Source organism: Callorhinchus milii, unplaced genomic scaffold (genome assembly GCF_018977255.1).
Source record: "Callorhinchus milii isolate IMCB2004 unplaced genomic scaffold, IMCB_Cmil_1.0 Scaffold11, whole genome shotgun sequence".
Taxonomy (NCBI): Eukaryota; Metazoa; Chordata; class Chondrichthyes; order Chimaeriformes; family Callorhinchidae; genus Callorhinchus; species Callorhinchus milii.
In genome coordinates, this window is record NW_024704752.1 from 14,366,444 (window position 1) to 14,392,341 (window position 25,898).

The window sequence follows — 25,898 nt, forward strand, 5'->3', positions numbered from 1 at the left end:
TGGTAATAGAATAGCTTTGCACTGAAGCATTTAATTAAATGCTGTTTTACAAAATTGTCACCGATAGATGGTGTTAGGTTCTGAAAATTTATGTTAAGGATGCAACAGCCTGGAGGCCTAATTCATGTTGGCAATAGAAAATACAGCTAAAAGGGGAAGCACAAAAATGTGGAAACCAGAGCTACATTTTCATTTTAAAAACACTGTGTGCGACAAATATATATAAAGAGCATCTTTTATAGCCTTTCCAGAAGCAGGATTCATTAGCCACTGCATTTTAATCATATTTCAGTTTAGATAAACATTGGTTTTCATGACAGAGTCAACACAAGCGGAATGAAACACCATAAAATGACTGAAATAATATTTGAGAGGGCAGCTCAAGTCAAGTCAAGTCAAGCCTGTTCAAATACTGTCAGTAGAAAGTCTAGAGAAGTCCGGTTGCATTACATGTCACATTGGGTTAATGTGCTGAAAGGATTAACTTCAGCAGAAAAATGGTCAGTTCTCATCCCATGTCTTATGAGACGCCATCCGGCGTGGAGGGCCAAGTTGTTGTTGTTGTTGAAAGGCCATTTGATGGAGCTCAAGCACTCTTGTTGGAAAGAGTAAGGGAGCAACTTCAATGAACATAATAATAACCTTTACATTTGATATAGCTCCTTATCACGTTTTTGAGACGTCTCAAAGGATATACTCTAAAGTGTAGTGTGTATGTTTTGTGGGCGAAACAAATATCAATGCCACCATTTCAGTCATCGGCAGTGGGTGGCTTTTTATAGAGCAAATGCTGACCTATGGATATCTCTGTACAGACTTTCCAAGATAAATAAGTGTAAGCTTAAGAGGCAGTTGGAAGTGTAAGTGCTTTTCGCAGAGCAATGTTGACCTATGGGAATCTGTATGCAGCACAGATTTTTCCAAGATAAATAAGGAGGCAAATGCAGGAAAGGATTAACTTCAGCAGACAAATCGTACAAGAGAACCAAATTATTTGCATGTTAAATACAGCAAAAAAAGAACAGATTTTAATTAGGTCTCTCTACATTTCAATACCTCTGCACTTCAACTGTGCCCTGCAGTCTCAGTCCCACTTCTCTATCGTTGCCATTCTACAGTGTTTCAAGCCCAGATTTCAAGTGCGGGATCTTTTCCTCATAAGAGCATTCAGCAGAAAATGGCCTTGGCTAAGGACTGGAGGTCACTCAGTAACCTTTGAACAAGAAGAATTAATTCTCTTAAGAGAAGAGCGTAGAAAACTGAGGAAGGAAGGGAAGAAGAGCAATACTGTACATAAAACTTTAAATGTTAACCGGATCCCTTTTCTGGGGGGAATAGTCCGTTCAAAATAATAATAATGGTAATAATTTGGTCACTCAATCCACGATTGTTTGTGGGACACTGCTGTGAGCTATTAGTATTACTGACAAAATATACAGTCAAACCACTTTACAGTATATTTTGTGAAGCGCTTTTAAGATGTCTCGAAGACGTGATAAGGCACTATATCAAATGCAAAGATTATTGTTGGTATTATTTAGATATAAAAGGATTTTGCCAGTCAACACCAACAAACAGCTTGTGTTGAAATTGCTTGTGCAGTCATAGGGATCTGTAGGAAAAGGTTTGCTTCTGCCCTCTGGGGGTTAGTTTTAGCTACACAAGAATGCTCTCAACTTCCTTAAATACTTCTTGCTTATACATGGCTGGCGGAGAAAATGGAGCCAGTTGATTTGTAATATGCAACCTTTGTTCTAAGTATAAGCACAACAGCTGTCGTCTAATGATTTCAAACATGACTGTGGTGAAAACCTCCATTTTGTGATGTTATTTCAGTAAAAACTGCCTCACAGCTGAAGACTCAGTAGATTGCAGTTTAAAACGGTGCCAAAATAATGGAAAGTGAATTTTCCATACCCTTGAAAGAATGCCTTCAAGAATGCAATCGGTTATTTTAAAGTTTTAGAAAGGGACAGGCAAGTTCACTTTTCGTAACTGACATGGACTGAGATAGATATCGTCTTTCAACTATTCCCATTATTATTTGAAAATCAATTTGATAATAATAATAATCCTTGCGTTTGATTTAGCGCCTTATAGCATTATGGAAGTCAAATGGTTTCCATGAGTTACATGCCCGCCAATAGCCTCCTATGTAAAGGCTCCTATGTACCAGTGAACCATTTCAGACCAGGGCATGGCAGGTTCAAACCCTTGTCTGTGGGGAGTTAGCTGTAGGCAGAGCAGCAGCTGAAGACACTACCCCAGTCCTCTCCCCAGTGCTTCTTCCACTGGGGAGAGGAGGGAAAGGGGAGTAAAGTCAGCCAAGCATCCCATTTGAGATTGGAAAGGAACAGAAAGATGGCATACCACTTTACGCACACCACGTGGAACAGATATGAATCAAATGGGTGCCTTGGAAAACACGTATCCCTTTAATTGGCATTAAACGCGCTGAACCACTGTCTAAGAAAATCTTTTAAGGTTAAAAAATGACATCTCTAAAGACTGGGGCGATGAAAGAGACTTTGAACATCACCAATAATGTTCCTCCAATGTGAAAGTGTGTTTAAATTCCTGCCACGTTCATTCTAAGCTCATAGTTCAGGAACAAGCCTTCAGCAAGGAATGCATAATTTATCCAGTAACAATAAAAAATATTTGTGAACCAGTGTAAACAATTACCAAACATTCAGTGAAGACAACACCCAACAAATATACAACAACAACTTGCATTTATATAGCGCCCTTCACATCGGACGGTGTCTCAGAGCACTTATACCACCATAACTCCAGAATTGTCCCAGCAGAACTGCTTGAGTAAGTTTGGGTGCCAGTGTTAAATCCAAAGTTTATGCTTGAGTGCAGTTTATGCTGCAATTTGAATTCTGGAATTGAATCTGCACTAAATTCCCTCTCAGAACATTGTGCAAGTAATCCAGGGTGGGTCTCACATCCTTTGGGCCATGGTTACCTATGGGACTCGCAAATCATTCAGCAAGATTTATATTGAAAAAACAAATTGAAAATCAAACCTTAAAATAACCCCATAAAATGGAAAGCGCATTGCATTGACTGGCAGTTGACAATCCAATGGAAATGCACCCTAAATAAATACGCAACACATGCATCTTAGAGGTGCGTAGAAATTTCAGAATTAGTATATGTGGAGCTGTTTATAAAGGGGGCGGGGGAATAAAATGTATTCACTGGGCGAGTTGCAAACTTGCTCAGAGAAGCAGAAGTGGGTGATAGGACATGGCTATTGCCAAACACGTTGATGCTTAGGAATCTTGATATGTTTGATATTCCCCATAACAGCAGCTGTTGGTTGGTGGAGTAATCTGGGAGGGCTGTAGGGCTGAAATGTCAGGAGATTGACTATGCCAACAGCAAGTATGAAAGTTATTTATACATCAAGCTGGGGCCAAGGGGGAGCAAAAGTGGGGGGATGGTGGCATAAAGAGAGGGTGTGTTGGAACACATTAATCTCCTACAGAGTTAACTAACAACTATTAAGTTCCATTGTAAAATTAAATGTGTGGATTTGCTCTCGTTCATTTCTATTCCCAAGAACAGCAAAAGATTGTCCAAACCCCAGTCAATCCTCCATTAAACTTCTTTCCTTTAATTTGCATTAATCTTACTTCTCCATTGTTTTGTGCTGTGATCTGCTCCTCAAGTATCTGGGGGGTCAGTCAGGAACAACCTCCGCCACCCCCCCCCCCCCCACCCCCCCTACCGTTTTGGAGCATTATTTGCTTTGTGGAAAGTATTGTATGATTTATGGTTTCCCGAAGCCTGCGTCTCACATTCAGATTACAAGGTTATTAGTGTAAACAGTGTCATCACGGGCTGATTACACTGTGGCTTCTGCAGCGTGTCTAACTATAGCTCTTCTGGTGGAGGGTTCTTCGTTTCCCACAATCCACTCGTAGTCTTGGACACATCAATTGTGGTGAAGCTTCCAATAGAACAGAACCCAGTGGAGGTCAGGTTCCTGGGTACACCAGAGCAGACAACCAACCACAGGCTGGAGGACTGGACAGTTTGAAAGTCAGCATGGGACTTTGACTTCAGTGGCAAGGTACAATGCATGGACATTCTCAGACTGCGAGACAACAGCAAACTGTGTGGCGCCCGAAGGCAGCAGCTCTCACTCCTGGCTGTGAACTGGGACGCTGAGTGCTTTCTCGATCTATATTTACCCCGTACAAAAGGACACGCGCAAACCGGAGGCATTGCTGAGCAAGGCTTTTCAAAATGATGATCAAGGAAACTTCCTTGCGGAGGGACCCTGACCTGCGAGGGGAACTCGCTTTCCTCGCCCGTGGATGTGATTTTGTTCTGCCGTCGCGTTTCAAGAAGAGGTTGAAATCTTTCCAGCAGGCGCAGGTTCGAAAAGATAGGACCTTAACACTTGCTTTGTCGTCTGGTTAAAATAGTGTGCTCTTTTGCTTATTGCTGTCAGCTGTCTTTAGAGGCATTCATTGCATGATTTGCACTTGTACCAACAGGTTTATAAATAGGACTCCCAAGATCTAGCTGAAAAAAGACCGTGTGATGCATCTTTGAGGGAGGGAAAGGAATCTAGGAAACGGTGGCTTTAGTTGCTACTTTTTTTTTGGAAAATGCTTCGTAACATTTTTAAAAAAAACTTTAACCCTGTGTCGACTAATCTTTGGGGTCGGGTCAAGGAGAGGACTGAAAGCGAATCTCTACATTGGAACGGTTGTTTTCTTTCACACTGGTAGCTTTGAGTTAACAGAGTGTAAAATATTAACCTATGTCTCTTGTTCATGTATGCCTTCCCCCCCCCCCACCACCCCGCCTTCCACACCCACCCCCTTCCTCTACCACCCAGAATAGTAGCCGCACAACAAGCTGTTCCTCACATGACTGAATTTTATAACGAAATGCCTTGAATTTTATGACGAAAATAATTTAATAGAAAATTGATAGAATTTCCCAGTTGTGTTGGGAAATTTATTGAACAGGACTAAGTGTCTGTCTGTATATTGACTTTTGCTGTCATTGTTAATTACAGATTTCAGTCGGTTAACATTGTTAACCCATTCCATGTTTGCGATTTGCTTTAACACTATTAAACCCCATGCAGCAGAACAGAAACATCTGTATTCTTAATATCTGGATAGCAGTCTGTTGAATCTAAAACATAGAATTGTGCAGGTGAAAATTTTATGCCATTAAAATGTTTTTTTCTTGGAAACAGTGTATCATAGAAAAAAGAGTGCAACATTTAGATGAAAACTTCCCAATGAAGCAGCATCTCAACTTAGTAACCAACAGTACAAAATAGCCTTTTAACTTCTCTAATTAACAGCCGACAGTATTGGATATATTAATCATAATCCTTGCATTTGATTATAGCGCCTTATCACGTCTTCGGGACGTCTCAAAGCGCTTCACAGAATACACTGTAAAGTGAATTGACTGTATATTGTGTGGGCGAAACACGGCAGCCAATTGCGCACAGCAGCGTCCCACAAACAGTCGTGGATTGAGTGACCAATTGTTTTTTTATACAGATCGCATGTGCAGGCATCATTAGAAATGATTTAATGATTCCAATCTGGTCAATTTGACTGATATAGATTCTAGTCCCAATTTAAAAATCTTGGTTTCCGAAATATCATCCTTGCTTGCTTTGAAACGCTCAATGTTTCCCGCTGACCAGAAAGCCAGTGGCAGGACACAGTATAATATGGGGAACTAAATTACATGTACAGCGATTGGTGCCCTGGGAGATGCAGCAGAGTATATCCAACACGAACTGTCTTCTGTATGTAATGTGGCGAGACCCAGTTCAGTCGATTTGCAATGTGGAGTTGATAATTCATTGGCGACTCCATCAGAGGTTGAAGTTAACAGCAAAATCTCATTAACTTCATGTTGATACCCAGCATGGGTCACAGTGCAGATAGCCTCGTGTAAGAGAGTGTGACCAATCCTTGATGTTTGGCATGTCAGCTTACACAATATGCATTTCCTAGCATTTGTGTCAGGCCTTGACTTCCTTTTATTAAAAGTAGCTAGGTTCCAGCAGTTTAACCCGCGTGAAGTCCCATCCCAATAATTATGGTTAATGTTGAACATCACTACGGTAAGAATTAGCAGGGCTATTCTCTGCGAGCTGCCTGTTGTGAATTTGCAAATATAATGCACTTTTAATGTGTTCACAATACTGTGGTACTTTTGCAACGTGAATGAGATCATAGAGCAGAGTGTTTACAAACAGAGGAGAAAACGTTCTAACGCCTTTATAGGGGAGATTCTTCTTGGATTTGATTTTATCCACTACCATCCTGTTATGAAGGTTGTGCCTTTTGCTGGTGAAAGTTTAGTTGGACATGTTCAGGCCTCCGGTACATTGCCCAAACAGCCATTCCTTCATATTTGAGCACCTTAGTTGAGTCTGACACTAAGTTATATGTCCAGCGATTGGTGTCCTGGGAGATGCAGCCTCTACACACACATCCTTTGCGTGGGTATTAGGTGAGGGTGGCTAATGTAGCAAGGGGGGGGGGGAAATAAAAGTAAAGCTACAGTGTCAGTGCAAAACATCTGGCGATTCCTGATTTACAATTCAATGTAACATTTCACAGCTAACTACAAATGGTCATCATTTCACATTCCAACACATGTCATTTGGGTCCCTAATTTTTCACTCCCCTCCATCCCCGCCCCCCCACCTGTGTAGTTAATATAAATAAAATTTGGTCCTTCCAACCTCGTTTTAACTGGAAAAGACCCCTGGGCCCATTATGTAAACCAAATAAAATTCAGCATATCATGTACCTCATCATTTAATGTAAATATTACCATCTAAACACATCAGGTTGGTGTGACAGCTTTAACAACGACACAAAGCAGGTGCAAAGTTCTGCCCATAACTGGAACTGAATTTGCCCGTGGACACAGCGTAAAGGCATCAAACAGAATTCCTGCATTAGATTAAGCAGAAAATATTTATAAAATCCTCTTAACTACTTAACTGTGCTGGTAGTTAATATACACACACTCAGGTTTTTTTCCATAAGGTTTTAAACAAAATAAATCAACTACGTACAATCCCTTTACAGCAAATATTAAAACAAACCTAGTTTAAAAAAAGGTGCAAAAAAAGTATGTTTCAAATGCCAAGCAAATCATATCAGATAAGTGCAATATTTAAAATGATTTCAAGAGAGGAGCCTACTGACCCCCGTAATTATATTGAGTATTATGTCAAGATACATTCAGATTATTTTGGTACTGTGTTCAAATAAAAATAGTCATCAACCTTCAGCTTCTGTATATGTTTCTTGGTATGTTCCTTCTAAACTGAGCTGCCCCTCCATGTAACCGGAAGCCAATATATCAGTACTGGTTCTTAAAAAGGCGAGCATCAACACAAAAAGGTTTTCGATGAATCCTTTATCTCTAGTCATCAAATCCTGTACTGCGAGTACTTACTATAATAGCTCGGGGAAACATCAGTGTTCACTTGTATGGGATATAGTTACAATGAAAATCAACTGCAGCTGGACTTCCAGTTGTTCTCCTTCACCAGTGAGCAAGGAAGGCAGTGAACAGAATTGCTGAGTTTGAGTTAGATTAATGTGAATGTTTTACCAATTCCTCTCGACACAATTCTGCTGGTGATTGTTCCACCTACACACAGAATTACATTACAGCGCAGTAACAGGCCATTGAGTCCAACTAGTCTGCACCAGTATTTATACTCCGCATGAGTCTCCAACTCATCTAATTCCCTCTTCCATACCCCTTTATTCCTTTCTCCCTCATGAGGAACTATTTCTACTGGCAGGTGGGTCGGTAACCCGAGGACACCGATTTAAAATAGTTGTTAAAAGAAACGGAGTAGAGGGGAGGTGAGGAGAAATTTTTTCATACAGCGAGTTGCTCGGATCTGGGATGCATTGCCTGAAAGGGTAGTGGAAGCCGATTCGATAACAACTTTTAAGAGAGAAGTAGATGATTATTTGTGGAGAACAAGTTTGCAGGGCTGTGGGGAGAGAGCAGGGGAGTGGGATTGAATTGGATAGCTCTTTTCAAAGAGCCGGCAGACACGATGGGCCGAATGGCCTCCTTCTGTCCTGTGTAATTCTATGATTCTATGTCATGCATGTATCACATTTCACATGTGTCAACTGAGTAGCTGATGGTAGCGTTTTTCTGAATCAAGAGTCTTATTACTGAACCGCTCGGGGTGGGGGTGGGGTTGGGGAGGGTGTTAGTTCCATCACTGACCTATGCATGATCAGATCCTGGAGTGCTTAAGAACCATAGTGAGTACCAAGCACAGGCAGAACATTCACAGGCTTGTGCACTGTCACCCAACAGATATCACCGACAACGATGCTGTAGTTTTCACCACAAAATCAGAGTTCTTCTCTCCCTTCGTTTATATGCTCAGTGCCACAGGTAACATTGCACACCAGGGAGATACGGATCAATTGCAAATCAGCATTTGGTGACGCTTCACTCAGTCACTTCAAAAGTGATAACCTTTTCGTAAGTGGAGATGGCACACTTAAAAAGTCAAGGTCTTTAAGACACAATTACTATGAAAATTTATCTGCCCCAATTAAGTGATCATTTAGGTCCAGTGCGATACTGACCCAAACAGATTAAAAGATCACAGGCTAGATTCCCAATCTGTTGATGGATCTCATCGGGGAGAGCAATGGGGATGCTATAGTTTGCCTCAGCACACCTAACCCAAGGCACTGAGATCAATTCTAGTGCCAACTGGGCTGAGATCAGACCAGAACATTCCCGAGCTGCCTGTATCAGGTATATTCAGCTTTCAGTACTCGTGACCTTTCATGCTCCCAAACAATTTCAACAGAACACCTGATGGTTATGTTAGTACTATTTTTAAATCCAGAGAGTATAATATTTACACTGTTAACCTAAATAAACCTCCGTTACTTTCTTTTCCCTGCGTCGGTCTTTTTCATCTTTATTTTTCTTCGAAGAATTTATTGAAACGAAGCGTTTGATGTTTATATACATTGTTACGAAGACACCTCTGGGCATTAACAGTCAGAGGGAACTCTTTAAGGCATCCTCAGTCTGAGATATGATACAAGATGTCTTAATCATAGAAGCCAGTGCAACAGATCTGTAAACGACAACTGGGCTAATCCAAAATAATCTCTTCCATAAAGACAAAATCACGGGGCGGGGGTTTGTTCTCTATATCTGGAGTCACACTGAAAATTTTTAACTCTTTGGAAGACTGCACTGATTTCAAGAGATTCTGTGAGAGCCTAGTGTTTCAGCTCTTTGTACAATCTCTTGACTTTCTTGAAACATGGTTCATTTTTGAAGTATTTATGCCCCCAGATTCTTTCAGACAATACAGGGCAACCTGAAATTATTAACCGTATGGTATTATTGCACAAGTCTATACATGGGTTATAACGTTGTAATAGGAAGACGCTGGGTGGGGTGAGTATTCTTGAAAGGTGAAATCAAAGTCAAAGGCCTTCTATATCCAAAGCTCTCATCGTTTAAAATAATGAAAGCTTCCTAAACTAGTCTGAAGCGACATTCACCATTAGAAATCTACCAAAAAAAAACATGCTGAGTTAGTTTCTCTCAAACAGGTATTCAATTTTTTTCTCAAAAATAGGAAAAGAGTACTGTAGTTTGAGAACAAGAATATAATGTATTACACCAAGATTGCAATACTTAGGAAAGCATTTGAACAGGAAAAGGGATAACTTTATGGTGTTTGAGAAACAACTGATCTAGTTTAGGTTAGAAGTCTCGAAGCCCTTTTATAAATCATTACCTCACACTTAAACCCATGAAGAGAGACATTTAATAGTGTCAGAATCCATTATCAAACCACTGAGATATGCCTGGAACCTACACTCCATTCTCAAATATTCTCGTGCTTAATCCATTCATAAAATGCTAATGCAGTGGTTTTCGGGAAATATTGCTAAGTAAATATGAATCATTTATAATGCCATAATGAATTACTTTTATTGAAAGTTGCATTTTAGATACAAGAAACATAACACAACCTGCAGTATGTACTTGAATGGATTGATCCACTCCCTCCCTCACCATAAAACTGTAAATCATTCAGGATTCGTGAAGCATTCTTGAAAGGGAGACAATACATTTCAGACAGTATGCTAGTAAGTGTCACACACAAAACACTATTTTACAAGACAGGAGCCCACAGAATCTTCAATTCTGATGGTTTCTGGATTATCTAGCGTTGATGCATACCAAGTGATAAATCCATGGGAGTCTTAAGGAATTAGAAGTCATATCTCTGCATAACTACACAAGTCACACTGTGCCTGGCTATTTGCAGCATTTGGGCCTCAGCCACCAGAGCACTAATAGCAAAATATAACATCAGTACGATATTTGCCAATTGTGTCATCAAGGCTTTAAAGTGGAGGAACATGCTGAAGCTGGGAAACAATACGGAACAGCTGTTGGAGAAAATATAGCTCACTGAAACCTAACTGGTTGTTAGTAGCATTTTTACCTCTACTTGTAAAATAGATAGCCTTAAAGGAGCAAGTTCTTCAAAAAAAAATCTCACATTTTAAGATAGAACTTTTTTTATTCGTACAATTTAATAATAATCCTTGCATTTGATATAGCGCCTTATCACGCCTTCGAGATGTCTCAAACCGCTTCACAGAATATAATGTGAACTGAATTCACGATATATTTTGTTGTGAAATGCGGCAGCCAATTGCGCGCAGCAGTATACACTATATACCTGAAAAATAATTTAAAATTAAAACGCAAATCAAACGTTTTTCTGGCCCTGGTAGTAGTCTAGGCTGAGGTCAGATACAAAGCAGCTAAGACGCAATTAAGGACGTAGAAAAGAGAAAATAAAACATTTTTTAAAAAAATCTGCAATTCCAAAAACCCAACAAATTAGTCTAAAGAAGTCCAAAACCATCTTCCTAAAGGTCTGACACTGTAAACCACTAAATTATATTACATAACAGCTTGGTGGAATTTGATGTTGCAAATTTCACTTGAAATTTCTAAAGTGACCTTGGAAATTTGTTTTGGAAGATAAGACAGCTAGTTGCATACAGGCTCTGAAAGGAAAAGTGTGTATATGCGGTAATATGTATCTATCAATCTTACACAAGGGTCAGATAAAGAAGACCCTTCGACCATGTTGACAACTGTTAATTGCTAAATAACAGAACTAGTTATTAAAAGCTACCGTAAAGTTAAAGTACAAAAGCAGTTATTTCCCCTTCCTGTATAATAAGCAATGTTGTTCAGCTAAGACAGAGGTGTGGGGGGGGGAAGTAAGAGGCAATAACAGAGTTGGGGAGTTCATATTATCTGAGAGTCATGTACATATTTAGAACAGTGGATAATGGACGTTTTGCTGATGAAAACAGAGAAAGAAGAAAGGTTACAAATGAAAAAGAGAAACTTTGGAGAGAGAGAGAGAAAGTTTGCAGATCAGAGGTGAGAGAATTGCACATCAGATAGTAAACCATTTTGTTCGGACATGAAATGCTAGAAGCCTTGTGGCGTCCTTCCCGACGTGAAAGGCACTATACAAATGTAATTTGTTGTTGTTGTAGTAGGAGATATGGGATCAGTATTCAAAGATGGTTACGTTACATTGATGGTCCTCTTATTAAGGTACTAATGACATTGATATCAGTCTTGGACAACATACTGTATACAAATATTCACGACTGCAATCGATCAGCACAATTCCGCTGTAATATGCACTACCACTTTGATACTTTCTGTCAACTTGGGTGTGGTTGGTTGGCATTTCTCATGTGTGACTACTGGGAACCTTGAAGAGGAACCAACATTTATCTCACACAAGAAATTTATTTCAGTGAAAGTCACCAAAATGCAAGTCGTTAGCTTCTCTTTTCAATGAACCAGCAGCTTCCACAGCGATCACGCACTTCTCCAGGGCAACGGCACAATTCTCTCTGCTTTGTTAAACTGGTTTGCCACGTCTATGCCGCGTTGCAAGAACAAATCTAGGAAACGTGCGTATTACCATGCGACCCTCGCCGCCCAAGACGGCAATCGCTTAGAGTTAAGAATGTAAGCGCGAGTTTATTAAAAGTTGACAGTCTGGAAATATCACATTTTCGACTGCGTTAACATCAGTGTTGTGTAAAATAGCCTGCTTCGTTACGGTAGCCGTATTTCTTCACTTCACTCAACCGCGCTGCGCCCATCAGTAAAATTATAAAATGCCGTTTTTGTTGGGCGGGGGTTTCTTACGATAGGATTGCATCGTCTTTATTTTGTGTTTTCTCCGTGCATTTAATAGCCCGTGACTTCAGTGAATTGCAATTCAGTGCAGGCATCGCTTTGGATTACTGAGGTCCTGAGGGGGAAGGGAGGTCTTAGCGTCTTTGTTCACTCTATCCTCGGCAAAGAATGGAGCAGAGACCGATGCTGTGGTAGGGAGAGTGAAGGCGGTTAAAGTCCTTGTGCAACCTGTAAAGTAACATTTTATTTGTGTCTGCGCCGGTTCCTATGGCTTTTTATTTTATTTTTAACCCTTTGAGGATCAAGTAGCATTTCTGCACCCAAAACCACCAAACAAACAAAAAAAAAAGGGGGAACGAGCATCTCACAAGATTGCAATGTTTTTTCAGTCCGTCCCAAGAATAGTCAGTGGTTCTGTGTATCTGGCCCGCGACTCCTCATAAAAATGTTTGCCTTTAAAAATTTACAGAAAATCATTTTTTGCGGATGTTATACGAAAGAAAAAAGGTGCGTAGAGCGTTTTAAGATCAAAAAAAAACTTCGTTTTAGTTCTCAAGGAGTTAAAAAAAAAAGCCGAATGAGACTGTGGAACTTACTCATATGTGTTGTGTTTATTTGTGAAGTGAAGCAAAATATGGTGTTTGGTGATATTCTACGTGCGATACAATTTTTCAGAGCTTTCAAGACTAATTTTTCATAGGAAAATCGCCTTAGACTTAAATGGCTTTAATGATTTAAAAACCTGCCTGAATGCAAATGCTATAATCCTGATGTTTGATTTTGTAAGCACAAATTGACATTTTAAAGATTGTGCGGAATTAGTAATTCACTAATTATTTATATTTTAATTCCATTACATTTATTTCTCTATTAAAAAATTAAGACTGAGAACCCCTTCAGCTTCCCCCAGTCCCAAATCAAAAGCTGAATCCTGCAAGTGTCACTTATAAAGCCAGTATAATACTGTGTTGTTGATGTGACAGAGTGCTTGGAGTGAATTTCTTTAGGTTTTTAGTCTTCGGCGTTCTCACTGGGTCACAGGCTTCTTGAAATCAGGTCACTTTCAGCAATCGTGACCATAGCCACAATGAGTGTGGTGTAATTTGCATTTAATCATTTCATTAGAGAACAAGCAACAAAAAAAATGGTTTGACAGACACTTTGACTGCTTCTTTAATTACTTTTGATGTGCAGCGTAGGCATTGTAACCTACCTTTACCGTTTCCATTACAATATTTCAGCACAGTAATTCTGTGTGCAATATTAAACTGACTAACAGTTACAGAAACCTCTTTTGAAATAAATACAATCTTTTATTGGTTATAAATTGTTGCATAATTCCCAGTTAGCTGGAGGCACTTGCCCAATCTCATTGAAACCTGTGTGGACTGTATACGGTTTGTTCCATGGCAACCAAGATGAGTTGAATGGCCTCCTTCTGTGCTGTAAATGTTTTATAATTCTACGATTTAAAAGACTTGTATCCAGTGTCATGATGTTTTAATAGCAGAGTTTGGAATGTTAATCAAAACTGGGGAGAGGGAAGATGGTGCAAGGATAAGGTATTATTCTGAAAGTGAACTAAATTTATCCGTTTGCATATGAAAATAATTCAACAATTCTTTTTCATTTTAAGTTGGTGCACGATTGGCTGCACCATTTCGCCCAAAAATATACTGTCAATTCAGCTGACAGTATATTCTACGCAGTGCTTTGCAGCGTCTTGATGACGTGATAAGGGGCTATATCAAATCCAAGGATTATTATTATTAAGTTTCAAAAGGAAACTCGCTCTAAAGAGTTTAAGATACTTAGTATTGGCTCAGTCAGTAACAAAAACAACAACAAGATTACATTTGTATAGCGCCTTTCACGTTGGGAGGACGTCCCAAGGCGCGGAACTCCCTTGTAACTCCCAATGTTGGAAGTGTGGGAGCGCCCAAACACGAGAGGATTCCCTCTGACGAGCATTTCAGGCAGCTCAGATTTTCAACATTACAGTTGCATATAGTTTGAACTCTTGTAGAAATCAAAACATATTGGATAAACCACTTCAGTATTTGTAAAAAGGCAAAAAGTCTCAATATTACTGAAGTGGTAATATTTTGTACATTTTGATATGAGATATCGCATTACTTTGTACTAGAATGTACTTGAGAATATCTTTTGAAGTGGATTTTAAAATAACAGGTTTAACAAATCAAGGAATGGAAATATTGAGAAAAGCAGAGCATCCTAGTGAGCAATAACATCGCAATCCTGTGCAACTTTCCACTAACTGCTAATCTATACAAATATCTAACCCTTTAAAGAGTCCCTTGAACTAATAATGCACGACAGTTAAATACCATCATCAACAGACAGTGGCCAGTACCAAGAAGTGAAAGTCATTTCTCCTCTTTCTTCCTTCCCCCTAATCCCCATGTGTCTTATTTTTAAAGAAGTTGCTAAAAGAATTTAAAACAGTTTTACTGTAATATTACCTTAATCTGGTGCTGCTAATATTTTCGAGCAGCGCTGGAAAGTTCATAATGATTAATTGGTAATACGTGTGTCTGTAGAATGTTGCTTCACGTGGAACAGGGTGGTTGAACACTTGTCAGTTACATAGCCTGTGAAAGCAGACACCCTAAGTACAGAATGTATAACAATCTCTACTGTCAGAAGCATTTCTATTTCTAGCATCTGACCAAAGAGAAAATCTGGTACTGGAAGGATTTCCCCCCGCCCCCCTCAAGCAAAAGCACTTGTGCGCAAATTAAGATGTTTTTTCAAAAAAGTGCAAATCGCTGGGAAACCTGAAATAAAAACAGAAAATGCTGAAAAAACAATCAGCATCTAAAAGAGAACGGTGGTTTAATGTTTCAGCTCCGACCCCTCATTAGAAAGTTCTCAGGATGCTTTTCTGGCAGAAACCATGAAATCTTGTTAGTTCAATTTTATTATTATCTGCTTTCTGTTCCATGTAGAATACTGCTTTTGTGGAATTTATGTGACGTGTTCTATTGTGCTTATAACAGGTCCAAAGCAATAAAGAGAAGAAACCCGGAACTCCACCTCCTGCTGTGACTAACACTGCTCCTAGTCCTCGTCCCCCTTCAAATAAGGTTGTTGTCAGTACTCCCGCATCTGTAAACATTCCACGCTTCTACTTCCCTAAAGGACTTCCAAACGCTAACAATGACCATGATGAGACCGTTATCAAGATTGAAGCAGCCTTCTCAGAGTTTGAGGATGAAAACGCTGATATTTATGAAATGGGCAAAATCGCAAAGGTATGAAACTGTAAACACAGGAATTGAAGCTCCATACTGGGGGTTTGCTGTAGACTGAAAAAAAAATAAAGCTCAGTTGAAAAAAAATGTAAAAATATCATGCTCTACCATTGCATGAAATCAAGTTGTCAATTTAAGGAGCAGTGACTAAAAATAGTTTTGCCACCACAATTAGTGTAGACAGTTGCCAATGGAGCACCAAATTATGGGTACTCAGGATTACATGTTGTACAGCCACTGAAGCCTGAGCAGCATCTTACATAAATGTATCACTCCCCTACTTTTGCATTTAGTATCATAGGTCTATTATATATTATATACAAATTCAGAACCAGTGTATTTTTTAATGACTTTTCTATACTTGCACACCTTCGATATCAGCTCTTCGACATCATTAAGACCATTTAGCAATACTATTGTACTTCCTGATTTTATTCTTCGTCATGACAATATTGAAGTGCATTTCTTCTTTTTTTTATTAAAAAAAAAGGCTTGTGGCTGTCCTTTATATTGGAAAGCCCCCATGTTTATTTCTGCTGGTGGAGAAAGGACAGGATGCGCGTCTGTGCACTCGTTTGTGGCAACGTGGAGAAAGTGAGTATGGAAGTTCAGGTCACTCCCCTCTCTCTATTCCACACCCTTTAAAATGTTAGGTGATGCAGTCATTTCCCCCACAGCTTTCTTTCAGCTTTAAATATCAGATTCTTTTACTGGGCCCCTAAACAGTAACTTCAATGGTCTTGTCTTTCACAGAGTGTTACAGACCTGCCACGACGATGCATCAAGGTTTGTCTACCTTCTTGCCAAACCTTCCTGCAACTACCTGGAACAGGAAGACTTCATTCCACTGTTGCAGGTACGCAAAACAACAGCGCATTACATTTGTATAGAGTCTTTTACATTGGGAGGACATCCCAAGGCACTGGACCGTCAAGGATTTGAACTCAAGCAGGGGATTGGGATCAGGAGGAGTGGAAGAGGGCAGGGAGGGTAGGGGGGTGACTGAAGGCACGGTCCAAGAGGAGGATCTTGAGACCTGCCTTGAAGGAGACAAGGGAGTGAGCGAGGCAAAAGGACTGTGGGATGGAGTTTCGAAGGGTGGGGGACACCTTTCAACACAACAAAGAAAACAAACAAGCCAAACAACAATAAATTGCATTTGCATAGCACCCTTTACACCGGGTAGCATCTCGGAATGCTTAAATCGGGCCATTCGCCTGTGTGCCATTAGTTATTGATGGCCTTACAAGTCATTCTCACTGAACACCTGTCATTAGACCCCAGTCAACCACAACATAGATTTAACCTATGGTTGAAACAATAGGAGCCAAAGCAGAATAATAAATATTACACTTCATTTTAAATACATCAAAGACAACAACAGTAGAAACTTTTAAAAGTGTAAAGAACTTTATCCATCACAAAAGAGATAGCTTAAGCTCCTTATTGCAGTGCTCTGTTGTATAGCGTTCATTAGAATACATTACAAAACCTGCTCTGATAATTGTTTCAACCATCCGAACTCCAGATATAGAATCACATACTACTTGACACATGGGAAAATAGACACTCTCAGAACCTGCTAAGCAAATAACAGTTCAGAAAAGTAGTGGGCACGCTTTTCAGGCACTTGATGGTGAAAATGAGTGAACTTTTCTTTCTAGGCAATATCACTGGCATATTCTCCTCACGCATGCCAGCTTAAGTACTCAATGCGGTTGCTTCATTAAATCCAATGTACAATAGTCCACAAGGAATCATAGCTAACCTTTCCACTGCTAATCATGTGTACAGCCCCATACAGTACATCTCTTGAAGGTCTTCTAATCAATGTCAATTAAACGTAGAATGTCAGGGCATAAGTATCTTGGTTGGTTGGTTAATTTAGTTAGAAAATAATTTAACAGGATTCCCAGATAGTGGAGAAGTTTTCTCATATGCACATGAACATGCTACTTAGAATCTGTTTTACACAAGGACAACTGACTCCCAGTCCAGGTCAAACATCTCTGAGGATCTAAGCACTTCAACTTAGAAGAGAAATTGACTAAATTAAATGTTATGATCAATTACCTCCAGCTACAGGAAAAGAAAACAATAGTTTTTTGTGTTTTTAAAAGATAGATTATTCTAAAACTGAGGCAGCAGAAATATTTCTTACCTGAGTCTTACCTTACAAGTCCTGGAGGTTTACTATAACATTTTGAGTTCAAGAAGACATTTCAAGCTTTATTTTCTTATTTTCTTGGCATTTTAGCTGTGCTTATTCACCATCCTTCAAGAAATTTGGATGATTGATACATTTGAATGATCTCGTTCTATACAGGCTGTTGAAATGTTGGATACCGTTGTCTCTTTACCCCTGTAACTGAGCACAGGTGGAATCATTGCCCAATGTTTCCCAAGATCTCTATATCAAATGGAAGGATTATTATTATGTATCTGGGGTGCAAAGCAGGAAGAGTCTGAATCACTGACAGATTTCAGCTGCAAACCTCTCCCCACTTGATCATATGCATTGGGCAGATAATTTAGTCACTCCCATTCCATTATGTCAGCCAAATGCTGATAAATTTCAGTTGAGACAGCTTGACCCAGTTGAGTCTGATCACAAAGAGGCTTGATTTACATAGAATGACCAAAGTAAAGATCATTGGGAGCCAATCACCTTTTGCATGGATTATTTGGGGAAAATTGGACAAATGTTCATCTCAATTACAAATTAATCAAAGTTTTAACAGCCTTTAGCTAGTTCAGCTACAACCCAAATAAGATGATGCTTTTATGAAATGATTATTTTAATTCCCGAAAGTCCTTTAAAAGTATCTCATCAACTGATAAAATGGCCAAGAATTATAATCATGCATCTGCTATTGGATCTGCCATTAGCTGGGGTAAAATTGATAGCAGAAAATGTGATGCTTTCCAGCACTGACTTCAAGTTTGGCGAGACCCTTTAAACACATGGGGTGATCCTTCCCATGCTGAACAGTTGTATTCCTTCCGTGTTTTTTTGCCTCTTTTAAGGGAAATCGTTTTTTCACATAGATCATGGGATGCAGAATTAAAAACAGGCATTTCCTTACAGGAAGAGAAAGATAAACAGAATAAGAAACCTGGTCACAATCTCAACCAACCTCTGGTAGCCAGAACTGCACCTGGAGAACAGGCCACATGGCTCAATGGGTCAAAGAGGCGAATAGAAACATTTAAAAAATAAATGCATAATTTAGATTCAGACCCACGCCAAATCAAGATGGGTGCTGTAGGACTAGTGCCACCTATTGACCTGATAAAGTACCTGACTGAATCTGTGCAGGCAAGACGTAAGTGATCATCATTAAAATAATTTGAACTCGATAATTATGAACGTCATACCTGGTGCACATAAAATAATGATCTGATTTCCCTGAGAGACATCTTGCGATTGCTTTTCTACCTCCCAAATAAAATGTAAGAGAGCGAAAATATTAGAATGTGGAAAATGTAAAGCAAATTAATCAGCATGGGGAGTGTGTTTCTGACAACTTGGACAAAAATGATTATACACACACACACGTGTCAATTTGAAATGTATCGGGGCTAGAAATATGTAATTCTTCAAGAGTCAGGCACAATGATGAAGTTCGGACATCAGCAGCCCATTATCACTGCTCTTAAAGTATTTCAGCGTGGTTAGAGAACTGTCTTCTCACAAAGGTTTTTATTAAGGTTTTACAAGCAGCATTAGCAAATACCAGATCATCTTCCACGATTAAATAAAACTCATTAGGACCAGTGGAATTTTCCATTGATCACATTACAGCACATTGCAAAAGAGGAGGCTGTTCTCCATTGCAACTTGGGACACGAGCATTCCCAATCCACAAGTTTATCTCACATACCAATCCTCCCGAGCCTTTTAATTACCGTCGCTTATGACAATGGGTTCAATTTAGCGATATGTTGAATATTTACCACATTGAATGTTGGCGACTGTTCACAATGGTAATGCTAAAGAATGTGAGTCCGTGGTATTGGATATCTGACTTACAGATAACAGCAGTCACCTGATGGGCATCAGTAACTTGGCTACTCAAACATTTGTTGTTTGCTGGAGAGACTGTTTGCATTTGGGTGACACATGCTGGTCAATTCGAATAAGTGCAGCTTCAGGACACATCTCTTGTCGCTTTCTCCTTGTCTCTTCTCTGAAGTTTGCCGTGTCTTCTATTATTTACCAGCTGAGAGGTTAGGCTTGGGTGCTCTTCTCCCGGGCTTGTATCAATGCCACAGCAGACGTAAGCACAAATAAGACATTCTCCTTAAATAATAAGTCAGGTTTTGGGAGGTGTTATTCTGCTCCACAGGTGGAGTAACTCTTTCCATGTACATTAATAACAGGGCATTGAAAGAATGAGGAACAACTAATCCATTTTAATCCTTCCTTATTTGTACAGCGCCTTTCACGTCGGGAGGACATCCCAAGGAGTGGACCCAAGCTGGGGGTTGGGATCGGGCAGAGTGGAGGGTGGCGAGAGTAGGAGGGTGGCTGAAGGCACGGTGGAACAGGAGGGTTTTGATATCACGATTTCTAGCGGAACCTCATTCAGGCAATCGAGACTCACTTCATTTTCGATCTCTCTTCCCTAGGACATTGTGGATACACACCCGGGTCTGACATTTCTGAAGGATGCACCAGAATTCCATTCACGATACATTACCACGGTAAGATCACGTTGCATACGCCATGGTTTTCAACGTTCTGCTACAGTTCCTTCACACTATTCGGATTATTTTACATTGTAAGTGAAATAAATATACAGGGATTAAAGAGATAGATCATTGTGGTCAGTTCACTTGTGACCAGGCCGAAAGTTGGAAGAATATCATTTGATACTCAGCCTGTTTTATCCTCCAATTGCTTTTCTTATCACACACCAACTCTTACGGTACAGTGTTCAGAATAGCCTTTTGGATGAAATACCAGTGGCCAGCTGTCATGTTTAAAACTGCTCCGGGTAAGAGTCAGTGCCTTCAGGAGAGGAGGGAGAAATTTCAGCAGGGTGATAGTTGACTCCATTAATTGCTGCCACAATTTTCCTTACTTCTGTAAATGCTTATGAACTACAAATCCTGACTTTTTTTTAAAAAAAAAGTTTGAAAGATTAAATCCCGAAGAGCGAGAGTGTGGCAATATTAGCTGTTTATATTAGACGCTCGAGCAACTGCAGAGGATTTCAAAATCACTATGTCATGGAAAGAATGATTGTACCTGAAGGTGATCCCTAACACATGACTATCCCTATTAGGGAGTTTGGCACTAGTTATTGTATCTGTCAATAATGCTCATCCCTTTGTCTGTTAACTAATTCGCAGGGAGAAGATTTAAAATAGATCAATTTCTCCTTGGAGCAGGCTTGTTGGCTGAAACTCGTGCCTGGCAGGACAGTGTTATTTAGGTTAACAGGTCACTGGATTTAACCTGTGGCATGTAACTTTGCTGCCAGTTTGCCGTTTCCTCTATCTTCCAGGGATGAGAGTTCTTTTTTATTAATATCTCTGCAATGAATAGTTATTTGTGGTTTGTTTACTGTCTCCTCTCATATAGGTCATACAGAGAATATTTTACACAGTCAACAGATCCTGGTCTGGCAAGATAACCCTGACAGAACTGAGGAAGAGCAACTTCCTGCAAGTATGTCACTCCTCCACCAAAGGCTACAGACGTAGGTCAAGACCTATCACACGTTTGTCAAACTGGACAACATGCTACCAGTGTTAGAGCTAGAGATCGGAAAGCAAGAAACCGTTAGATGCAATATGCATATAATGGACTCCTACGTGTAATATGCAAGACTCCACAATCACATCTGAAGATTAATAAATAACAGAAATAGGAAATATGTAGCTTTTCTACCTCTATCCTAGACGTCTCTTATGCTCTCTGTAAATTCTCTGCTTTGAACACAAGAAAGGATTTATTTGTTTTGAGTTTTCAGGCAGGTTTTTAGCGATGTTTATGTTCAGTGCCAGTAGAGTAGAACCAAAAAAATCCCGATAGAGTCAAGAGAGAGGGGAAAGTCATGGTTTGACATAATACTCTCTTGCTGCTTTCTAACACTTATCAATCCTTGTGTTTTTTTACTTTTCTTAAGACTCTTGCGCTCCTGGAAGAAGAAGATGACATAAACCAAATCACAGACTACTTCTCATATGAGCACTTCTATGTAATTTACTGTAAGTTCTGGGAACTAGACACTGACCATGACCTCTTTGTTGATCAGAAGGACTTGGCCAGACACAATGATCATGGTGAGTGATTCTATAAATTACATACCTGTAAATGTAAGTCTTGTATCCTTTACATTTCCTGGAGGAAAAGATAAAGTTATGGCAGGTTTAAAACAACTGGGATTTTATTTACTGCAGCAGAGAAAGTTAGCGGGGGTGAAATTTGAAGGTTTGCCTACATCTCTCATCCTGTTCACCAGAATCTGGTACCAGTGATGCAGGAGACTATGAAGGGAAGAAAATCAAGCTTAAAAAATATATGGACATTCAGACTGTTTGTGGGACACTGCTATGCACAATTGGCTGCCGTGTTTCGCCCACAAAATATATGATATATGACAATATTACAATATATTCTGTGAAGCGCCTCAAATCGTCTCAACGACATGGTATATCAAATGCAAGGATTATTATTAAATGCATTTTACACTGCACTATTTCCAAGCAGTTTCCTCTGCAGTAAAAATAAGAGGCATTGACTCTTACCATTGTTGTGTTTTTCCACAGCTATCTCCAATAGAATTATTGAAAGAATATTCTCTGGAGCAGTTACAAGGTGGGTCAAACGTTTTTCGTTCCTACAACTGGATAATTTCTTGATGGTTATGAATTCAATATGTTGATCAGACGTTTTAAAAAGGAAGTGTTTGCAAGATTTAACTGAAGCACAAAGCTTTTGGGTCACATTCATGGAAATGATTTGATATCAGCCACGTTGGCTGATTTGTACCTCAACTAATCCTTTCAATTCGAATCTCCCGCTTTCTCCTCATATCCTTTAATACCCTGACCTACCAATGCAGCACAAAGCCACACAGAAAGTTGCAATCTCGAATCATGATTTGGGTTGAGTTAGCTGATCTCAGCCAGTATATTAGTTAGGAAAATATTCATAGTGTTCCTGGGTTAGGAAAAGTAAAAATCAGGCAGGGTTCCTGGTGCTGATTGTAATCCAGTGACCCCCAGCTGTATCTTGTGTGTGTTGCATATATGTTGGGTGGCAACAGGTTCAGGATCAGCCTATATTCACTGTTCAGTATCGCCAAAGAGCTATTGGCAGCCAAAGAACCGTTTGGAGTTGGAAGCAGTGTATAAACATTATGCGTAAACAACATAAAGTTGCCAATTATTTTGTGGTCTTGACTATTAAATGGAATCATCTCCAGTGGGTGCTCTCTATTTTCAGGGGTAATTCTGTGCAGAAGGATGGGCGAATGAGCTATGCTGACTTTGTTTGGTTTTTGGTTTCTGAAGAGGATAAGAAGAATGCCACCAGGTAATTCTCGGTGATGCTGCCACGAATGCCAAATCCCATCATCTCCAGTATACATTTGGAGTTGTAATAGGCTATATTACTAAATTGCGCTATATCAAATCCAAGGATTATTATTATTATTATTTTTGTCAGCACATCCTGTGATCTTTATCCTTTATGAGGAAGAAAAAGCATTGTTTTGCAGAAACATTGCAATCTTCATTCTATGAGGTCATATATTGTAAAATATAGTGTTCTCACACATGAAATGTTATAATAATAATAAATAATCCTTGCATTTGATATAGCGCCTTATCATGTCTTCGAGACGTCTCAAAGCGCTTTGCAGAACATACTGTAAAGTGAAGCGACTGTATATTTTGTGGGCGAAACTGTTGCTGCTAATAAGTCTTTAACATAAATGCCCTCTCACACCCTTAAAACAAGGATCAGATTGCAGTGTAGGTTTCTATCAAGCAATAATTGATGATGGGATGTTGAGAATTGCACCATAACTCCCGAGTTAACCTGGGAACTATTTAGATGATTTATGATGACACCATGGTGAACACCTCATCCATAGATCCAAGATAAAAATATATATAGCTTTCAAGTAAGAGGATGGAAGGAAGGTAAGTTACCACAGGTTGTAATGTGTTTTCTTCCTTGTTCTAGTATGGAGTACTGGTTCCGGGCCATGGACATTGATGGTGATGGTGTGCTCTCTATGTATGAGCTGGAGTATTTCTACGAAGAACAATGTGAACGGATGGAGGGAATGGGCATCGAGCCATTGCCATTCCACGACCTCCTGTGCCAGATGCTGGATCTAGTGAAGCCAGAATGTGAAGGTGAATGAATGGAATAAAGCATTGTCGGCGTGAGCAGAAACAGTCCTGTTTAACACTTTAAATAGTCAGGTTAGCTTAATGGCCGGGGTAACCAACAATACCGAGTTATTGATGTTCTATTTCTCCAGAAGGACACTGTTGCCTTTTAAGGGAGAATCAAGTCAGTTTGACTTCCTAGAAGTGAGGAACAGTGTGTTCCTGGTATACAGGTGCTATATTAGCCACTGTGAAAGTTCAGATATATCTTATATCTTGTACAATGCAAACTGTATCACTATTTTTACATGAACAACTTTTTAAAACTTCCTCTTCGCGCAAGGAATGTCATATGTGTACGAGTCTAGAAAAGTGAAGTACCACATCGTTCTTCACTTTGTGAAAGGGAATCATTTGCTGTGTAGATGGTGCTAATCTTTGAATGTTCCTCAATTATCTTGATCACTCCCCGAACTCTTTTCTTTCCAGGAAAAATCACCCTGCGAGATCTGAAGAGGTGCAGAATGGCACATATATTTTATGACACTTGCTTCAACTTAGAGAAATATCTGGACCATGAGCAGAGAGATCCATTTGCTGTGCAGAAGGTAACCGTGGGTTCATAGTGGAGGGGAAAATATAATTTCATATTACATTGTCATGAACTTAAACAATATTGGAAATAATAATAATTATCCTTGCATTTGGTATAGCATCTTATGACATGAGACAACTCAGTGCTTCAGAGAATATACTGTAAAGTAAATAGACTGTATTTTACAGGCGAAATAGAATGACAGTGTAATATAAATCCTAACCACAATAATGGAATAGTTACACAGTTCGCCCCTGTGCCTGTTCATACCATGACAAGGTCAGTAAATATAATGACCAGAGAAGAATCAAACACAATCATCTACCAGGGTTGGTAAATATATGAATGAGCATTTAGGTAACGTGTTTTATTGAGAGTTTATGCCTCAAAGTATTTAGTAGCTGAGTTATTGGCCTATGGATTCATTTGAATTTGTCACAATTCTGATTAGGTAAACTTTCATTTTACATTTTTTTTAAAATACAAAAATAAATTGAGATTTTCTCTCGCAGTTAAGTTTAGACTTTTTCAATGTGAGCTGATAATTGGATTTTTTTTTAAAAATTGACTACCCTTAACAATTACCCTTGAGGATTAGTCTTGCGATATTATTGCATTTTCTTCTAATGCTAACTGTCATTCTTTGCTTTTTGCAGGATATTGAGAGTGATAGTCCAGAGCCTTCGGATTGGGACAAATATGCAGCAGAAGAATATGAAATTTTGGTGGCAGAGGAGTCTGCCAATGAGCAGTTACAGGAAGGGTGAGTTCATGGAGGCAATTGCATGTGTTTTGAATTGTTAGATGTAGGTGCCACAGTGTAGCAGGATGAACTTAGTGGAGATCAAAGGCTTCTTCAATGGGAAACTGGGAATATCAGAGTGATGACCATCCCAGGCCTCCTTAAGTACCTCTTGGAGGCAGAAGTAAGGCCAGTGGCAGAGGGCTTACACCCAGTCGCTTGCCCAGGCTCTTCAGTGAATCGTTTGACATGGGTAGATATGGTTTACATTGTCTTAGCTAGTGGACCTCAGGACTACAATCAGCTCTGAATTGTTGACAACTGATTACATTTTAATGTTTATTACAGTGACATGTTGGCAGCAATCAGACTGCTGTAATGCTACAGCCTTGCATATCAATTCACATCTGAAACAACCTCTTGGAGGTGTGTTGTCACAAGATTCCACTCCAGGTCATATTAATGTTAGTTTACTAATGTCACACCAGAGTTATATTACACTTTGAATCCTCAATCAACACAGAAACTGCATCAAACAAACTGCGTAGTATAACTGCATTACTGGAACTGACACTAAACTTCTAAGTGGCGTAGCTCGCAGCGCTTCTCAGTCTTGTGTACTCCCTGAAAAATTTGCGAAATAAAACTA

At 39.5% G+C, this 25,898-nt stretch overlaps 1 protein-coding gene across 4 annotated transcripts in view; it reads left to right on the forward strand.

The window, feature by feature from the left end:
* Window positions 1–25,898, forward strand: part of ppp2r3a (protein phosphatase 2, regulatory subunit B'', alpha) — a 95,528-nt gene that overhangs the window by 67,077 nt on the left and 2,553 nt on the right. Inside the window, exons 1-13 of one of the 4 annotated variants that reach the window (XM_042339330.1) lie at window positions 12,398–12,473; window positions 12,752–12,789; window positions 15,303–15,557; window positions 16,048–16,151; window positions 16,311–16,413; window positions 20,190–20,264; window positions 21,148–21,234; window positions 21,695–21,851; window positions 22,338–22,386; window positions 23,017–23,106; window positions 23,761–23,936; window positions 24,402–24,520; window positions 25,164–25,270. In XM_042339330.1, the coding sequence (XP_042195264.1) occupies window positions 12,769–12,789; window positions 15,303–15,557; window positions 16,048–16,151; window positions 16,311–16,413; window positions 20,190–20,264; window positions 21,148–21,234; window positions 21,695–21,851; window positions 22,338–22,386; window positions 23,017–23,106; window positions 23,761–23,936; window positions 24,402–24,520; window positions 25,164–25,270 (1,343 nt within the window). In that variant the 5' untranslated portion in view covers window positions 12,398–12,473; window positions 12,752–12,768. Of the gene's footprint in view, window positions 1–3,949; window positions 4,396–11,114; window positions 11,503–12,397; window positions 12,474–12,751; window positions 12,790–15,302; window positions 15,558–16,047; window positions 16,152–16,310; window positions 16,414–20,189; window positions 20,265–21,147; window positions 21,235–21,694; window positions 21,852–22,337; window positions 22,387–23,016; window positions 23,107–23,760; window positions 23,937–24,401; window positions 24,521–25,163; window positions 25,271–25,898 lie in introns of those variants that run through there. The other 3 variants (XM_042339328.1, XM_042339329.1, XM_007887364.2) reach the window with 3 other exon arrangements.